At 38.5% G+C, this 20,912-nt stretch overlaps 1 protein-coding gene across 1 annotated transcript in view; it reads left to right on the plus strand.

The window, feature by feature from the left end:
* LOC101744420 (WD repeat-containing protein 47) overlaps positions 1-20,912 on the plus strand; it is a 62,464-nt gene that overhangs the window by 26,495 nt on the left and 15,057 nt on the right. Inside the window, exons 5-6 of the mRNA XM_004929760.3 lie at positions 59-285; positions 14,717-14,894. Coding sequence (XP_004929817.1) covers positions 59-285; positions 14,717-14,894 — 405 coding nt within the window. The remainder of the gene's footprint in view (positions 1-58; positions 286-14,716; positions 14,895-20,912) is intronic.

A 20,912-nucleotide genomic window follows, 5' to 3' on the forward strand; every position in this document is an offset into this window, starting at 1 on the left:
CTATTGCATACAAACAAACGTACTCCCTTTGATTTTAATTTATGAACCTCTTTCTTAGATGCAGACAAGAAATGGCGGCCCACAATCATCTACTCCTGTCCCAGGTCCGACAGCTGTAGGGATTGAATCCAGTGATTCAAGACCGACTTTCAAGCCCGTGACAGTGCTTGAGGATTTGCAGGCGGTCCGGTGTGCCGAATTCCATCCCAACGGGAAGCTGTACGCTGTTGGGTCGAACACCAAAACGTTAAGGATATGTTCGTATCCGAAGATCGAGGATGTCAAGTAAGTTAATTATCCTGAGAAGTTTAACTAACAGCTGAGATTATCTTCTCACGGAGATGAGACCCAAAGTCATACAAATTACCGGATTGCAAGATACTGTCATATAGCTATTTGTGTAGGTATTGAAACGTAAATGTCAATGAATATATTATAAGTTGTCCGATGGTAATTAATACGTAAAATAGGTTATTAATTTGCATTGATACTTTGTGGCTACATTATCGATACTATAAGATAATAGATTTTTTGTGCATAGTGTGTACATCCTGAACCTCTAAGAAGGACATAGTCTGTCTTGATTTGTCAAACCTCATGGGATAAAAACAGTCTGTATAAAAATATCATATTGTTTGCAATGACCTTTCTATGGTTTATATGAAATGACGTGACAGTACGATATAATTATTATCATGGAAACCAATACAAGCGATGTTTACTAAAATGTCATGAAGCAGTCGTGCCATGTTCAAGACCCCATAACAGTTAATTACGACCGTTTGCTTATGAAAATGGCTTAACGTGACTAATAGAAAATGTTTCTAACAGAAAATATAGAAACAACACAACAAAAAACGACACGACATAGTCGTCGAAATTATTAGTCGAAATTTAATCGGATTCAAGGTTAACTATTTTATATAAAGATCCCATGATAGCACTGTAAAAATAAGATATTCAAAATAAAATAACACAAGGGACATGTTTATTTTGACGCGTAGTCTCGTGCCGCACTTAGTACAATAAGAAATAGACAAAGTAAAATAAATATTAATAATAAAATAAAATAGTCCATTCTTCTTCTTTGTCGTATCACTCTTGTCAGAGCGGTCGTGATTGTCAATTAGTATCATTGCTGTGGGCAGATGTTGTGCGCATCATGACCAATCGCCACTTCTTCCGGCTTGTGGTGAGCCTTGTACACTCATATAAACAACCGCCAACTGCCGATTTTACTTGGTCGGTTCATCGCATGGGCAACCTTCCACGCAGCTTGGTGCCTTCTACTTTACCTTGAAGGACAAGGCGCTCTATGGAGTAATTTCCTCGCCGGGAGATATGTCCAAAAAATCGTCCATTAGCAAATGTTTATATTAATCCCACATCTCAGAAGATGATCCTCAATGTCACACTAGCTGTTGGTGTATCCAAAGGAATAATTGCAAGTGAATAGTTGCACTAGAAACATCTAATTAAACTATATTGAGTTGCAAATACTAAATACTGATCATATAGGTACAAGTCATACGTCTAATAAGTGTAATATTTAATTAATGTGTAAAGAGTCCTTTTCACGGTGAAGAATAATACTCGTACAATGGTTAATCAATTTTACAGAGCTATCAAATTGGTAGTCGCTCAATTAAGTTTTAATTATATTTTTACACATTATACTTCGTTACATCTTATATTTTATGTTTTTTTCAAAATGATTTATTGTAAAAATAAACGATTTTTTTATCACTGTCCTCTTCACCACTAACTATTATGCTTTAAACCATACAACCAAAAACACAACCACGAATATTAAATAAAAAAGGGTAATATTCCATTAAACTGTGTAACAATATATCGTATCTATAAATGGTAGACACGATATCCGTTCTCGACTTAACGTGGTGTTTCTGGTTATAGTCACGGTGAGCAGTAGCACTCTGTGACCTTTCGAATCATGACCAAATATGCAATCGTGAACGAATTAATTTCGGCCATCTTTTATGTACACAGGACTTTTGTACATGCTATTTTTTGATGCTAAGATTAATTTTCACGATCACCTTATAAGAATTAGAAATATCATTAATTTAATTTTTGATCCGACTGAGGCTAAGCAGCTAGTAAAGAACATAGGCCATAATAAATACCATAAAGAGGAAAAATAAAACTAAAACAGGACAGATGATGTCGATTCGCGAGGAACCTTCTGTTTGCCGTGCAATATAAAAGAATTTTATGATTATTTTGACACAATTTTATATTAAATCAATTTGATATTTGGTTACTATGAAACTACTGCAAGACACGAATACTCGTAAGCACAGATTAAAAACTATTTCGTAATGTGTTTCGTAAAATGACCGTTCATTTTTAAGACCATAGACTAAGATCGTATGATTGGCTGTGTCAAACGTTAACATTTTAACGTGAAACGATTGTAATTAGTTTTCGTCGATAAACTGCTAAATCTGATAATAAATACTACATGTGAATTTGCATTTGAGTTCATTATTTTGTTGAGATTGTATTCTTAATATCGCATTGTTATTTATAGGCGGACTTCATAACAAAATCAAGTAATTTCGTCTGCGTCTCTGCCAATAAATGCGTATTATAAATTACTAATTAAGCATTCAAGGCTTAAAACGCTATGCTTGTGCCATTTGTATGTTTTAATCCCGTTTTTCGTAAATAAAACCTTAATCCGTATCGAATGAAGTCGTTGTGAAGCTAGGGACAAGATTAGGCTTGGCTTTGTGATGACCCATGTATCCCATCTAAATGTGGATTATATGTAAAGCTGGGCCCGAGAATCTTATATGATAATAGTCTGTTCGACTTTTAATCAGAAGATAGTATGGGTATGCGACGTGATGCGACATTATCTAGCTAATGCATTTTTTTTATTACTCGATTTTAGTGGTTTTTAGTGATTTTTAGATTCATTTTCCTCTGAGCTACAATTACAAACTAATAGTGTGTGTTGTGACTAGTAATATGAGGGTAATATCGAATGAAATAATTGCTTTACATGAGATAGGCCCCGAGCTCATCTACTTCTACGATGTAGAAACTGTTTTTAAATTATCTTTATCCATTCTTAGTAATCTTATCTGTTAAGTAATTTCGTTGACAAAACCTCTCGGATCTACATATAACGTCAGTCACATCGGAAACTTTTATTTCGTACACATGACCTTTTCATTTTCATTTCTAAGAGAGCACGTGTCGACATTAGTGTACAATAAGTCAAACCTGTTACTTACTATTCATGTCTCGAATGTAACTCGCGATATAAGGTTCTATGTACAATCAAAAGCGACGCGAAAGCAGTGACTAGTCGATCCGAGTACGATGACCCGTGCTTAAATTTGCAAACAATTACTATGCAGAGCGACATCTGTTGTATCTTTCCGTTATTTAATGAAAACCGTGGATTTCATCTAGGTAAATATTGCCTTTTATTAAATAAATATGCCGCGTTGCTTATAACAGAGCTAATATTTGTGGACAAACAGTTTTCATCAGTGAATGCAGCTTATAAAGTTTATATGAAAGTATGTCAGTCTCATTTGCTGTTTATTTTTTAAAATATGTTATAAAAATTATAACAATGTAGAACCGTCATAGAGGCTTTAATTGAAATTGTGTGATTGAGAACATCTCACGCAAATGATAATAAGTCAAACGTAAATGGAATTCTTTATGAATATGATGCGTAATGTGCAAAGTTTTGAAAGCTTAGTTTTAGATTATACTAGAAAGTGTCAAACGTTCGCTAGAGTCGAGCCACTCTTAATATGTTCTGTTACGAAATACTTCGCGAAATTATTATGTCTGCTGTGGTTTAATATCAACGGTCTTGAACTATAGTACTGCAACCTCCTAATGTACATTAGCGAGACGATTTGTATACTCAAGTAGACTTAAATTTAATTCATTGGTTTAAAAGTTCTCGTCTGTTCGTTTAGGTAAATAGCTTTACCCAAACAATTTACGTAATTAGATATGCTATAGGTATTTGTTATGTTTTTATTTGTATTTTAAGATAATTTTATTTCGATTAAATCTTTAATGTCCAGACATATCGGCATTTTCTGCGCATTTTAAATAAACAAACCGAATAGGCGTCAGCTTTGAAATGTCACGTTTGAGAATACAAATCTGAGAAAGTTATTTCGATATCAAAAAGTAATACGTTCGAGCACATATACTCATAATTATAAATTTGAATATCAGCAAGTCAAATTAATCGTAAAATAAACATAGCGCATTTTCGATTTGCACTTTGTAAAATTTAAACTTTGAAGTCGTCGTGGCCTAAATGATAAGACGTCCGGTGCATTCATATGTAGCGATGCATCGGTGTTCGAATCCCGCAGGCGGATACCAATTTTGTAATGAAATACGTACTTAACAAATGTTCACGATTGACTTCCACGGTGAAGGAATAACATCGTGTAATAAAAACCAAACCCGCAAAATTATTGTGCAGGACGAAATCGATTTTAAATAGTTTTATATAACAAATAGAATTAATATAGTTGATAAGTAATTACGTAACAAAAATGCATAATCTTAAATTATTTTATATGCAATATGTTTGTGTATCAGATCAGAGAATGTAAATAGACCAATAGGAACGATTTGTGGAGCGCTTTCACTACGGTAACATACAGATCAAGGGACCCCCGAAAGTGGCGCGTCGATAGCACGTCGCGAGATGGGGTACTGAAATAAATATAAAAGGATGGCCATTTACAGGCAAAACACAGTTCTCAGCAGATCATCAAGACAGAAACAGTTCTCAGAAGCTCTCCGACAAAGAAACATCAGCAAGACAGAAACAGTTACCAGCAGTTCTCCAATAGTACAGTTATCAGAAAACCACCAGTGAATCAGCTACCAGTGAACCAGACAGTTACCTGTGAAACCTCGCTACAGAAGCCGATACCCATCGAAAGAAACAGCCGTCTTCTACCAGCGCACAAACAGACAGCAGAAAATATTATCACACGACTCGGAAACAGCCATACAGACCGGGTCGTGTACATTTCATGGTCCATTCGAGCCGGATAGAGGACACATTTCATTATTCTCTCGAGCCGGGTAGAGGATACGTTTTGAAAAGGAAACTGGAACAATGCCGATAACGCGGTCAACAGGAAGAGGACGGATCGAAACAAAACAGTCGCCGCCCTCAGAAACCACAGCTACAACACAGAGCATGTGGACAGAAACAACCGCGAAAACCGTCATGAGTCTGGTAGCCCCCACAACAGAATCATCGTGCGCAACAGCCAACACGGAAGCCACGACGAAACTCGCAGAGAAACCTGGGAACTCAAAAACAGAGGCCGTCAAACAGTATATAGTCAAACAGAATGACGTGCCAACAAAACAGCGCGCCGGTACAGTCAAAACTGACCGGTCGCGAAACAGAAAAGAACAGAAGATAGCCAAAGCTAGAGAAGAGCTCGCCCGCCTACAAGTGGAATTGGCAGCCGCCCGACTGGCCACGCTCGAAGCTGGATCTGATGACGAAAACAGCGAATCAGAATACAGTAAGTCAGAACTCGATGAAAGAGTGGGCACGTGGCTGGAAACCCAACCCACAAAAACAGAAAATGACGACCAGCCTAATGAAAAACCGGCGGGAGCCTGCGACAAACAAGACTTCTCAGATCTAACCGCAGCAATAACACTCGCCGTCAAAGCCGCCCGCGAACCAAGATACACAGAGTTGCCATTCTTCAACGGCAATCACCAAGACTGGCTATCCTTTCGCGCAGCCTATCACGAGACAATGAACTCCTTTACAAAAACAGAAAATATAAACAGACTCAGAAGGAACCTGAAAGGAAGGGCAAAGGAAGCCGTTGACGGATTACTTATAACAAACGCTGATCCGTCCGACGTCATAAGAAGTCTAGAAGCGCGATTCGGAAGACCGGAAACGATAGCCATAACGGAGTTAGACACGCTACGAGCTCTGCCAAGACTAACAGAAACACCAAGAGACATTTGTATATTCTCCAGTAAGGTGACCAACGCCGTAGCTACGCTTCGTGCATTAAATTGCACACATTACTTATATAATCCGGAAACTACCAAAACAATGTTAGAAAAACTCACACCAACACTACGTTACCGATACTACGACTTCACCGCGATACAACCGAAGGAGGATCCGGATCTGATTAAATTTGAAAAATTCATGAAAAGAGAAGCCGAACTGTGCAGCCATTATGCACAGCCTGAACAGGCGGGGCACTACTCGCAGCCCGCACAACATAACAGACGCACACAAAACGTGCACATAGTCAGTGAGAAGCCATCACGAGCTAAATGTCCGTTATGTAGCAACACCGAACACACCACAACAGACTGCTACATATTCAAGAAGGCAGACTCAAACACAAGATGGGACATCGCTAAGAATAAACACCTGTGTTTCCGATGTCTACAGTATAAGAATAAAACCCACAACTGTAAACCGAAGACGTGTGGCATCAATAATTGCAAATATACTCACAACAAGATGCTACACTTTGACAGAAAAATTGAAAAAACAGACAACAGTGACAAGGAAACAACAGAGAACATTAATTCCGCTTGGACCGGAAAACAGAAACAGTCCTATTTGAAAATAATCCCAGTCCAAGTACAAGGACCGATAGGCACGGTTGATACATACGCGCTGCTCGACGATGGATCGACGGTGACACTCATAGACGAAATCATCTGCAAGAAGACTGGAATAACAGGACCAATCGATCCGTTACACATACAGGCGATTAACAACATAAAATCAACGGAAACAAGATCAAGAAGAGTCAACGTCACGCTCAGAGGCCTCAACAGTCGAAAAGAAATAATACAAGCGAGAACAATTAACGACCTACAAGTAACAGCACAAAAAATACCAAAGGAACAGATAGATGAGTATTCGCACCTACGAGACATCAGTGACATCATCACGTACGAGAACGCGAAACCTGGAATACTGATTGGCCAAGACAACTGGCACATGTTACTAGCTTCGAAAGTTAGACGAGGCAACAGGAATCAGCCAATAGCGTCACTGACACCTCTAGGCTGGGTATTGCATGGAGGTCGCACTCGTACCCTAGGCCACCATATAAACTACATAAATCATGCTAGCGAAACCCAGGAAGATGATAAAATAGAAAATCTGGTAAAACAGTATTTCGCTATGGATGCGCTATGCATCACACCAAGAAGACCAAAAACAGACCCAGAGGAACAGGCGCTTCGCATCCTCAATAGCAATACAGTCCACACAACAGATGGAAGATACGAAACTGCTCTGCTCTGGAAAATAGATAATGTCAGTCTACCAGACAACTACAATAACTCGTTAAAGCGACTGATAAATATAGAAAACAAACTCGATCGTAATCCGGAACTGAAACAAAAATACACAGAACAGATGGAAGCACTCGTCGCGAAAGGCTACGCAGAGCCCGCTCCAAAAACAAAAACAGAGAACAGAACGTGGTATCTACCTCACTTCGCCGTCGTGAACCCCCTGAAGCCGGAAAAACTCCGAGTCGTCCACGACGCCGCCGCCAGAACAAGAGGGGTAGCTTTAAATGATATGCTGCTTAAGGGACCGGACCTACTCCAATCACTACCAGGAGTGATAATGCGATTTAGACAGCATAATATAGCAGTAACAGCAGACATAAAGGAGATGTTCATGCAAGTGAAATTGAGACATGAAGACAGAGACGCGCTCCGCTATCTCTGGCGCAAAGATCGCCGAGATGACAAGCCCCCAGAAGAATACAGAATGACCTCGTTGATCTTTGGTGCGTCAAGTTCTCCTTCCACAGCAATATATGTAAAGAACTTGAACGCCCAGAAACATGAAGCCACGCACCCGGAGGCGGCAGCCGCAATACAGAACAAACACTACGTAGACGACTACTTGGACAGCTTTAAAACTTTAAAAGATGCAGTACGCATAACAACAGACGTTCGTCGAATACACGAAAAAGCTCATTTTGAATTAAAACAGTGGAAGTCAAACTCGCCGAGCCTACTTGAAACCCTTGGTGAAAACGAAAATGGAAATCAAGTGGAACTGTACAAGCCTGAAGAAAAAACTGAACGAGTACTCGGGCTCATATGGAAAACAGAAAAGGACGTGCTTACCTTCGACCTCAATCTGACAAGAATACCTCCACCGCTCGTCGAAGGCAAGACGCCGACCAAGAGAGAAGCACTAAAAGTCGTAATGTCGTTATTCGATCCGCTAGGCTTCGTGTCCCCAGTCACAAATAGAGCAAAACAACTTCTGCAAGAAGTGTGGCGGCGAGGAACATCATGGGACGATGAAATAGATAACGACCTGTCGACACACTGGCAGGCCTGGGTGAAGCAGCTGAGAAACCTGCACAATATAGCCATCCCAAGATGTTACTTAAACTACAGCGACACGACCACATTACAGCTACACGTCTTCACCGACGCAAGTGAATCCGCCTACGCTGCAGCACTATACTGGCGAACGATAAGTCCGAATAATAGAATCGACGTGTCACTGATTATGAGCAAAGCAAAGGTAGCGCCCCTGAAACTCACTACTATACCGAGACTGGAACTACAAGCCGCCGCTCTCGGAGCACGCCTCGCTGAAGCTGTAATAGCGGAACACGACAGAAAGCCGGATTCGAAGACCTTCTGGACCGACAGTAAGACAGTATTAACATGGATAAGAACGGGATCACGCTCGTACAAACCATACGTCGCCCACCGCCTGGCTGCTATAGAAGATAGTTCAACAGTAAACGAGTGGCGATGGGTACCCACGAAGCATAACGTGGCCGACGACGCAACTAGAGACGTGCCAATATCGTTCGACAACGAACACAGATGGTTCAGAGGACCGGAATTCCTACACCAGCAAGAAGAATCCTGGCCTACGGAATCAGCAACAGCAACAATAGAACCGACAGGCGAAGAAAAGATACATCACACGATCGCCTTCAACCTTAAAAACAGACTAACTGAAGGTTTACCAGACGTATCCCGGTTCTCGAATTGGGAAAGACTCCGATACACCACAGCCAGAGTCCTACAGTTTATACAACTTTGTAGGCGCAGAACAGAACAGGTACACCATAGAAAAAACAAAAGAAACAAAGAAGCAGACCCCGCGTGGGTCGAACGTAAACAACGAACAATGGTTTCGCCGAAATCCTTTAAAACCAAAACGGAAGATAGAAAATACCATCCGATCTCAGCTGAGACATTGAAAACGGCCGAGGAACTGCTTATGCGCGCGACACAGGAAGAAAGCTTCGCTCAAGAAATCAAGGACATCCAACAACGAGGAGGCGTGAACCAGAATAGCCGCCTCCACAAACTCAGTATTGTATATGAGAACGGATACCTACGAATACGAAGCCGTATCGAAGCAGCAGAACGAATACCAACAGAAATAAAGAGCCCGGTGATCCTGGACGGAAACCACCTCACAACTAAGTTGTGGATAAAATATATTCATCACAGATTACATCATGCTGGAGTCGAAGCTACAATTAACGAGTGTCGTCAGCAATACTGGATAGTGCGTATACGCCCAGTGACTCGCACCATAGTGAACAAATGCCTACAATGCAGAATGAAGACACAGATACCGTCGTACCCGAGGACCGGAGATCTACCACCGTGCCGTCTAGCCCATCACAAAAGACCATTCACTTTCACGGGAGTTGATTACTTCGGTCCGCTAACAGTCACAGTCGGACGAACCAACCAAAAGCGATACGTAGCAATATTCACTTGTCTAACAATACGAGCCATACATCTTGAAATAGCCGCATCACTAAACACCCACTCTGCGGTAATGGCGCTCCGAAGAATGATAGCACGACGAGGTTGTCCGACGCAGATATGGTCGGACAACGGCACCAACTTAAAAGGAGCAGACAGAGAACTACGCCGAGCCATCGACGGTGAAACCGCAAAGGAAGCAGCGAACAGAACGATCTCCTGGAGATTCATCCCACCCGGAGCACCGTTCATGGGAGGTGCCTGGGAAAGGATGGTGCGCTCGGTAAAGGTCGCGTTAACGGCAACACTCCATGAGCGAAGTCCGACGGAGGAAGTGCTCTCGACGTTATTAGCTGAAATAGAATATACGGTAAACAGTCGGCCTTTGACTCACGTTTCGGTCAGCGTGGACGACCCCGAAGCCCTAACCCCGAACCACTTACTACTAGGCGGGCCGGGGCGAGTACCAACACCAGGGACATTTGATGAAAGAGACACATTGACGCGAAACAGTTGGAGAGCAGCACAACGACTCGCTGACCTGTTCTGGACGAGGTGGGTTAGAGAGTATCTCCCCGAGCTGCAGCACCGGCGGGAGCCTCATGGCCGAGGCATCCCCGTGAAAAACGGAGATTTAGTCCAGCTTGTGGACAACAACTTGCCACGAAACACATGGGTGCGAGGAAAAGTGATCGCGACGTATCCAGGACCCGACAACGTGGTGCGCACCGTAGATATCAGAACCAAAGGGGGAGTTCTACGGAGACCAGTACGAAAACTAGTGATCCTGCCCATAGAAGACGACCATCCTGCACCGAGAAGAAATGCGACGGACTCGCACGGCGGGAGTAATGTGCAGGACGAAATCGATTTTAAATAGTTTTATATAACAAATAGAATTAATATAGTTGATAAGTAATTACGTAACAAAAATGCATAATCTTAAATTATTTTATATGCAATATGTTTGTGTATCAGATCAGAGAATGTAAATAGACCAATAGGAACGATTTGTGGAGCGCTTTCACTACGGTAACATACAGATCAAGGGACCCCCGAAAGTGGCGCGTCGATAGCACGTCGCGAGATGGGGTACTGAAATAAATATAAAAGGATGGCCATTTACAGGCAAAACACAGTTCTCAGCAGATCATCAAGACAGAAACAGTTCTCAGAAGCTCTCCGACAAAGAAACATCAGCAAGACAGAAACAGTTACCAGCAGTTCTCCAATAGTACAGTTATCAGAAAACCACCAGTGAATCAGCTACCAGTGAACCAGACAGTTACCTGTGAAACCTCGCTACAGAAGCCGAAACCCATCGAAAGAAACAGCCGTCTTCTACCAACGCACAAACAGACAGCAGAAAATATTATTACACGACTCGGAAACAGCCATACAGACCGGGTCGTGTACAATTATAATTTGCGTAATCACTGGTGGTAGGACCTTTTGTGAGTCCGCATGGGTAGGTACCACCACCCCGCCTATTTCCGCCGTGAAGCAGTAATGCGTTTCGGTTCGAAGGGTGGGGTAGCCGTTGTAACTGTACTGAGACCTTAGAACTTATATCTCGTGGGTGGCGCATTTACGTTGTAGATGTCTATGGGCTCCAGTAAAACTTAACACTAGACTTGCGCAAAACATCACTTCCCAATGTAATGTGATATGACATCACTTTTACAGACAGGTGATATTACTCGAAAACATTACACATCACTCTTAACATTACTCGGTGCGTTCAATAGATACTGTGACGACGAATACATTGTATCTATACACCCGAATCATTACTTAAGTGATGTGTATCAACACATCACTTAGGTAATGATTCGGGTGTGACATTACAGTAGTGTATTACAATACAAAGTATGAACTTTGCATTGTAATACACTGTTATATTACTTGACAGAGATTGACTTACTTAATAATATAATAATTTTATTTTTTACTTAATATAATTTATTGTGGGATGAACGGATTTCATATGGCGACTTAGACTGCAAATTGAGCTCGACAATAATGTTAATATACGAGAGCAGTAGATGCATTTTATAACACAAAAATTAATATGAAATATTACTAAACAATTACGAGCGACTAGCGATTTTACAAAAGTTGCGAATACAAAATTAAGTAAGTACTTGCGGGGAGCTACCGGCTGGCCGCATGAAAAATATAAACACAAATACCTATATTAAAATTCAGACGTACCATAGGTATAAAAATGTACCTAGCGGCCAGGACATACGGTTCAAAATCACTAGGAATAATTCCGTGTCGCTTGCTCATTTATTTTGCGTCGATCGGTCTGTCTCGCTCGCTCGGTTCCGTTCGTGTATTAAGCAACATTACACGACAAAGAAAGAAACATGTTGGGTGATAGTGTGATGTTTGTTTCCTTCGCGTAATGTGTGATGTTGCATTACATCGTAGAGTAATATTACCCGAGTAATATCACTCGCATTACTTACACATGTCTACTTAACACCAGGTGGGCTGTGAGCTCGTCCATCCATCTACACAATAAAATAAAAAAAACTACTGTCGGTAGGGCATCTTGTGAACCAGCGTTTGTAGGACCTACCTATTTCTGTTGTGCCGAATGCCTTTCGGCATAAAAGGTGGGGCAGCCGTTGAACTGTAAAATTGAGACTTAAAATCAATGTCTCACTTGTACTCACAGTTTGAAAAGATAAGATTGTTTCTTTTAATGCAAATATATAATAATAATCATACTATATTTTACTAGTTTGAAACAGGGTCCGGCTCGCTCCGTTACGGTTACTTGCGGTAATGAGTAGAAATTCTTCTAACTGAGCGTTATTTATGTACAACCGCGCTTTTATTTAATGGAAAAACACTTAGAGTAACACCAGCGTACATACCGTTTGCCCTCCATTAAGTACACGTATAATATTACAAAACAATTGATCTTCTTGCGTCTCCTTAATAAGTGCCTAAAATTCCGGAGCACGGCTAACAAAAGCTTTTCGGATTTGTATCACGGAACGACGTCACTAACTCTATGACAGAGAAATGCGGAACTGTAATGATGTCGTGATTACGTCAGAAATTTGTCACCTCTATGGGCGGACGAAAATTTAACAACAATGTTCGAATATTTGAAACGAATTGATTCGATTCACCACACTGTTTCAACAATATGTATTAAAAGCATATTATGTTTTTAATGTTATAAAACAAAACGCGCAGTTCTAAATTCTAGAATAGTGTTTTTATTATAATAAAATATTGATAACTTAATATCTAATCACAGTAATATAATGTTTGACCTTAGAGCATTTTACTATCAAGTAAATTGAATTCAAGTGTTACGTCTTTTGACCTTTATGAATCTTATTAACTAAGACATCTCAAGGCAGACTCAAGGAGTAATCTAAGAACGTAATCTCAAAAATTTCATTCTGTTCAAGTTTTTATTTTATAACCCAGAGCAGATCCATCACTCAAATTACGTTGGCCTTTAATTTTAAAGAAATGTTTTGTATGTCATGTATTATTTATCATCAAACAGTATTTGAATGGGACTCTATGGTTTGATTCCTTAATATATTATGTATTTTTGTACTATGTTTTCTAGAAATACGTCCCGCTAAATACAATATATCTCGTTTAAGCAACTAAATATTTTTTAAACACATAATTACGAAGACCATGTGTAACAATATTTTATCCAGAACAGCCCTCTGAGTTTCTCGCCGGATCTTCTCAGTGGGCTGCGTGGTGGTGGATCGGTGGTAGATTCTGCGAAGCCCTGCTCTTGCTAGGGTCAGTGTTAGCAACACCTCCGTTTTGAGCCCCGAGAGCTCACCTACACGCTAGGGTAACGCTGATATAGCCTCTCTAGGCTATCAGCATGAACAGAAAAAAATTGCTAATAATATATCGAGTAACATAAAACGATACTACCGTTCCATTGTTATAAGCGCCTGTCGCCGTGGCACAGAAATGTTTTTTTTGTGAGCCCTGAATGGGGTGAGGCTCGACATATGCTCCTATGTTTTTAAGACAACGTTGTAGAAGTTTAATTTTCAGACTTTCAATTCCTAAATGAAGTCAACATTGGTGCAGCAGGTTTTGCGTGAAATGAATCAACGAGGAAACAAACAGACACAAAACGTACCAAAACGGTGTTGTTAAAGCTTAATACGTTGAACGCCATCATGGACACCGTTTTTCCGACAGAATACTGTCGCCCAGGGCCGCACCAATATATAAAACATAATTCAGAAATCGGCGCGTTTTTTTTTTGCCAAAATTGGGGAACAACAGACCTATGAAGATGTCCAAACCTTTTCCTAGCGCGGCGGACACGCTATGACCGTTGCGGCTCATTAGCTTAACAAAGCATTTGGTCTTGCGCTCAATCTGTCAATAATCTGTATATTAATACGTGAAGCAAAAACTTTGTACCCATTTTTACGAAAATTGCGCGGACGGAGCAGTGTAAAATTTCCCACACTTATAGATAATCTAGAGAAGGAGTGTAGAATGCTAATGTTTTTTTAAAATGATGCATAAAAAATATATTAAATCAATAAAAAAAAACATTACACACACTACCATGTATTTGACACAACACATACATAAAAATATACTCTTTGCTCATTGTCAATTGTCAAACTTTTGTTATTATTTAAAGTCTGTGGTCAAATTGAGAATAGATTAATAAATAATATTTATCTATAGTGTAGTCTTGGCGAAATCTGTGGTTATATAATTACCTATATTATAGAAGAATAATAGTGTTTGATAATAGAACCACAATAGGTAATGTTTAAACGTAAAATTTCAATTAATTATAGTCGAATTTCAACAACTGCGGGACTACTAGTAGTATGAAATATAGTATGAAGATTTTGCTAATTAAGTCAATAAATTTATTCAGGGACAACAGCGCTCCCACAGCGCCGACGGTGCTTCTCAAAAGAACCAAACACCACAAGGGGAGTATTTACTGCCTCGCATGGAGTCCCGCTGGTGATCTACTAGCCACAGGCTCTAATGATAAAACCGTAAAATTAATGGCGTTCAACACGCACGCTTGCAATTTGGAAGGACAAGAGGTATGTTATTTCTAACATAATGATTCTCTAATTTATTATCTTGAGTTTGCTGACTGCATCTGTAACATGTTGTATTTTCCTTTTCAACAATCTGCTACGCACGACCTGTTTAGTTGCGAAGTAATTAGTGGAAGATGCCGTTCTTGACATGCTAATTAAATAATTGCGAACATGTCTCGCACTGAATCATAAGTTCTCTCTTAATGACGTTAAGGGCGACGGATGTTTATATTGAATTTAATTGAAAGATAATACAAACATGATTTATTTATTCAGAACAATTCTGTTATATGGAAATATTATGTTTTATACCCCAACGAAGAAGTAAAGAAGGAAAACGTCATATTTTCTACCATCCACTTCTACCGCTTAATTCGTACTCCCAATTTGATATTCCACAACGTGCTTTTTTTTTATTGCTTAGATGGGTGGACGAGCTCACAGCCCACCTGGTGTTAAGTGGTTACTGGAACCCATAGACATCCACAACGTAAATGCGCCACCCACCTTGAGATACAAGTTCTAAGGTCTCAAGTATAGTTACAGAGATCATTACCGCCACGAACCATCAAACTAATTAATCTGAACTCAACATTAAAACCACTAACGTTCTACTTCTGTCGTGAAATGTACCAATTTCGACAGTTAAAAAAAGTCGGTTCCTATCGCGTAAATGAGTTTTCGAGCATATGTAGGTACCTACTAGGGATGTGCGCGGGCAATTCATAATTATCGTCTTCAATAATACCACCGCTCGTCCACCCAACAAATATATTCATAAATATCGCATTGACTGTAACGACGTGGTCACAACTTAAATGATATACCCAGCGCGTCCAATCAGAAGCGAACGATTTATTTAATGGAGATCAATCGCCATAGTTAAAAGCGATAAATCGATTCACGTACAGACCGAAATAATTGTAAATACATGATTCTGTTTATGTCGTAACGTGCGAATCGGAGTGCGTCACTAAAATGATGATAACATAATTTGCACTAGATGATGACCGAGCTTTGCTCGTTTTTTTTTATAACGCCATCATGTTGTGTCTTTAAAGCGGTTAGTTGCCCTCAATTAAGAAAAATAGTATTATTATTCGCCAATAGATGTCGGGAAGAGTTGATTATTGAAAACACAAATAAAACAACATTTTCTGAAAATAAATCGTAGCTAGATCGATTTATCGCCCCCGAAATCCCCTGTATACTAAATTTTATGAAAATCGTTGGATCCGTTTCCGAGATTCAGATTATATATGTATTAATATACAATAATTGCTCGTTTAAAGGTATAAGATGAAACATACTATGCACAGTAAAGTGAAACATTCCATAAATATCCGCATTTCACGAACTATGTCATGTTCTATCACTTGTGCCTTCGACTGTACCAGACTCGTTCAATCAGTTTTAATTAAAAACGTACCTTGATGCAGTCGAGTTAATCATCACGTGTTGACGTCACGAATGCGGCGTGAATATCGAGCAAACGTCATTCGAACGATAATCAATTTTGGTGTTGTCACCGATCAATACAATTTTATCAGATGAAATGGTTAACGGCAAACGTTCCATTTTTTATTAAATCTCACAACGCCTTTGTAATTAATTATATGTTAAAATAAAACTAATAAAATATATTTAATGTTATAAAAACAAACTAATAAATGTGTGTGGTTGAAAGTAAAAAAAAAAAACGCTTCAAAAGAAAACTGAAATACCAATTTATTTCAGGTTTTATTTTATCCTATTGGTTCTAGTTAGAATATTAGAGCGAAATTAAAAATATGTAGTATGGTTATGGTTCTTTTATGCATATGCAAATTTTTTTGTTCGTTGTCTTTATTGAAAATGACTTCAAAGATTCCTTTACATACAAATTAACATACCAAGCCAATAAACGCACATTAGGTCAAAATAATATTTTTCATCAGTCCTTGATATGTGGGCTAATTTGCGAGTTAATCGGACATATTTAGTTTAAAAATATGTTGACTAATTTTGTTACATAGATAAACAAAAATATCGACTCATCCGCAGAACAAAGTCCGATGTGATCATAGAGCAAAAACGAGTTATATAGCTAGGCGCAATAAGGGATACGAACTCTACGGACGTGTGTTTTTGGAATTTTTGTATCTCATTTAGTTTCGGAAATATATAATTGAATAACGTTCTATCTGTCGTTAGCTCCGCATAAAAACGTACGGAGTGATCAAGCGTCGGCCCGCACGGAGCGGCCGCACTGTTCGTTCGTCAGTCCGGCCGCTGTTCGTTGGACTTGTTGGAGAGAGGGCGTCTTTGTGTCAAACGCTTAGGTTTTTACTGTTTGATTTTAAATTAATAATGTAACACGTATTTTGCTCGATAAAAAATATTTTTAGACATGTCACGATCACGGAAAATGTTGAATATACTTAAGGCTGATACAGAAGACCCTGACCTTAGTTCATCATTTTCTAATGTAGCCGCTGTTTATATGGAGAAACATATAAATAATATTAAGTTGCCAACTTTTCAGTTGTATTATTTCATAATTCACACGCTATTAAGTTCTAAATTAAAAAATATTATCTATATTGCTTTTTTGTTTCAATAAGTGCTTGTAGTCGATCGATGTTTTTATAAGACGTTTTTTGACGAATAGGTAATGAAACGCATTTTTAATGCAAAAACACAATTGGCGTAATGCATATTCACAGGAGTAATCAATCTTTCTATAATAATTAACTGTTAAAAATAAAAGCGTTATGAAATATTAGGACGATATTTTACGAACACTATTGAACCTCTAAGCGTTCTATGGGACATTTTTTAACGAACTCTGTGACGCGATTTGTTGGTTCGTTAGTAAGATGAGACGTTGTTACTGGGATAATGAAATCAGTTAGGACGTTAATCGTGTAAAAAAGTTGTTAAATATAACGATTTTTTATTTAAATTTTGTTAAATTATTTCTGAATAATTAAATTGTTTTGCAAAACACATAAATATAAATAGTATTTTATAAATTGTCATAAAAATATGAGTTTTTTTAAATTTTAAGTTGTAAATGATGATGATACCTGTAAGACATACAAACGTCACCTTTGCCTCCTGGTCCAGTAGACATCAGTCAGGTACTAGCTGATGTATTGGAAAAATGCTACATGAAGATAGTGGGACCAAGGAAATTACCTGCGACAGCTCAGTACCTAATCTCGTGCCTGATGTATCTGCCTTGGATGCTTACAGCAACCAACCTAGTATATTTTCTTTGAAAGTGCCTTTAAGTTACGCAAATTTACCACATATACAGCTTGAAGATTTAGAAGATCACCACAGATGTACTCCGTTCAATTTAGAACTGTCAGTACCAGCACTCATGCAATCTCCTACTAATATCCATTCGATCTGCAACACCGTATTCTGCCCTAATCATGTATCATGACCATGAAAAATACAACACTAAAGCCATAAAAGAACGCCAGTATCGTGACATTGTCAACTCAAACTTCAATCTAAGTTTTCATACTCCCAAAAAGGATTAGTGCGAGGAATGTCACGTTTTTCGATTGAATAAAAATCCAACTGACCAAGAGAAAGAAGCTTTTCAATAACCAGACAAATAAGAAGGCAAGGCATTTAAAAGGCCTAGATAAAAAAGATGCTGAGGAGTCAAACGGAAACATGGCTACTCCTGTTTGATTTTGAAAAGTTTTACAGTGTCCTCTAAGCAATATAAATATATTTAACTATAACAGAAAGCTATCTTCTTTTAACTTTACGGATTTTGATATGGGTAAAAAGAAGGCCATTTGCTATTTGTGGGATGAATCTGTGGAAAAACGTGGAGCAAACGAGGTAAGCAGTTGCCTCTTAAATTTTATACAGACTAATGTTGAACAAGGGACCAAGGAGTTCCGCTTTTGGTCAGACAATTGTGCTGGCCAAAATTGTAATCGCTTTGTATATTCATTATACATTTATGCCGCAAAAAGTTCAACATATACATTACACACCGGTTTTTACAGAAAGGGCATACCCAAAATGAGGGGGACAGTATCCACTCTGTCATCAAGAGAGCTTCTCAAACCAAAACTATATATACCCCTCATTAATGGCGTTTATTAGTAAGATGGGCCAAGAATGAAGGAGAACCCTATGTTGTTCGAAACGTAACCCAGGATGACGTATTCGACTTTAAAAGTCTTGTTAATATTAAGGTTTGGATCAAAGACATTAAGGGCAAGAAGATTAACTGGAATAACATCCCAACAAATTTGTTTTTTAAATATGATCTAATTCAACCTGACTATAATATTTTAGTAATTCGTAGTAATACGAGGAACTCGGTACAAGCTGAACTAAAAGCTGCATATTCTGGACCTATTATGATTCCTGCTGCGAAGTATAAAGATTTAATGGATATGTGCCGCTCAGAACTTATTCCCTTAGAGGAACTTCATACTTTAACTCTTTGCCACATCACATAACTGTTACTGCTTCTGAAGAATCGGATGATAATCTATCGGAATAATTTTATCTAGTGTCTGCTTCCTCTTTTTAGAGCTGAATTCTTCCTACTAATTTAGCGAAGCAATGTTAATTATAATATTTAATGTTTGTCTACATGCCATTTCATTGCTATTAAGTATGTGCACCTGTTATAAGTCTAGGTTATTATGTAAGACTGATTGATTAATTATGAAGGCTGATTATTATAGATTAGTGATTAGTAGATTAGTTCTACGATTAGTGAGTAGATAGTTTACTGGTGGTAGGACCTCTTGTGAGTCCGCACGGGTAGGTACCACCACCCCGCCTATTTCTGTCGTGAAGCAGTAATGCGTTTCGGTTTGAAGGGTGGGGCAGCCGTTGTAACTATACTGAGATCTTAGAACTTATATCTCAAGGTGGGTGGCGCATTTACGTTGTAGATGTCTATGGGCTCCAGTAATCACTTAAGACCAGGTGGGCTGTGAGCTCGTCCACCCATCTAAGCAAAAAAAAAAACTTTGAGACTGCTGATTTTAATGTTGTTATTATAAAAAAAAATAAGTTTTATTATCTTCGTCCGCGTCTGCGTCCTGCAATGTTCTAATTGATACATGAACCTGTAAGTTTTTTTGTAATTTTTAGTGTTATGATTGCTGTTTATGATGATTCTTTATACCAGTTTTGAGATTTTTTCACTTAATAAACGATTTTAAATAATTACTATCTTTTTTATTTAGTTATATAGGAGGGCAGTGATGATATGAGGAACGTTATGTGTAAATATTTCAAGGTTGTTATTTACGTAGGACTCATTAGTAGTTAGTAATTCCAAAGAAAACCGACTCATGTTAATATAGAACGTCATTTAATTTACATGTGTCCATAAAACAACGTGTAACGTTCACTAAGGACCCTCGCTGTTTTGCCATAAAACGTCTTATGTTAATATAGAACTCACTATCTCCAGAAATAAAAGAATAACAGTTATAAACTACACAGTATTTAACAAAGCTGAGACGTAGTAACAACATACCAAAAAATTTAAACAACAAGTCGCACCCTTTAAAAGTTACACAAGTCAACAACTTCTTTAACCTCTACTGAAAACTATCAATCCTACAGATAGGACTATATTCTGCGGATGAGTCGATATATATTAAGCCAAAAAGGATTTTAAAAACATTGGTACTAAAATTGGACAAATAAAAAGACCACAAAAACGTATCCAGTGCAGTGATGGGCAAAAAGTAATCAGATTAATAATTACAAATTACAGTTACATTGTAATTGGTAATTGAGATACTTTGTAACAGGTTACTTACGTAACTGATTACAGCGAGTACTTATTGTAATCAGTTATAAAGTAATTCGATTATAAGTTAATCTAATTACATTAACTGTAACAGATTACTTATGTATTTGAAACAAGTTACTTATAATTACTGATAATTGATCACATAACTATTCTGTTATGTTATGTTAGGTAACCTTATAAAAAATGTCCTACTAATAACTTTTTTGACAAACACAAAAATG

The sequence above is a fragment of the Bombyx mori genome, chromosome 1, assembly GCF_030269925.1.
Source record: "Bombyx mori chromosome 1, ASM3026992v2".
NCBI lineage: Eukaryota > Metazoa > Arthropoda > Insecta > Lepidoptera > Bombycidae > Bombyx > Bombyx mori.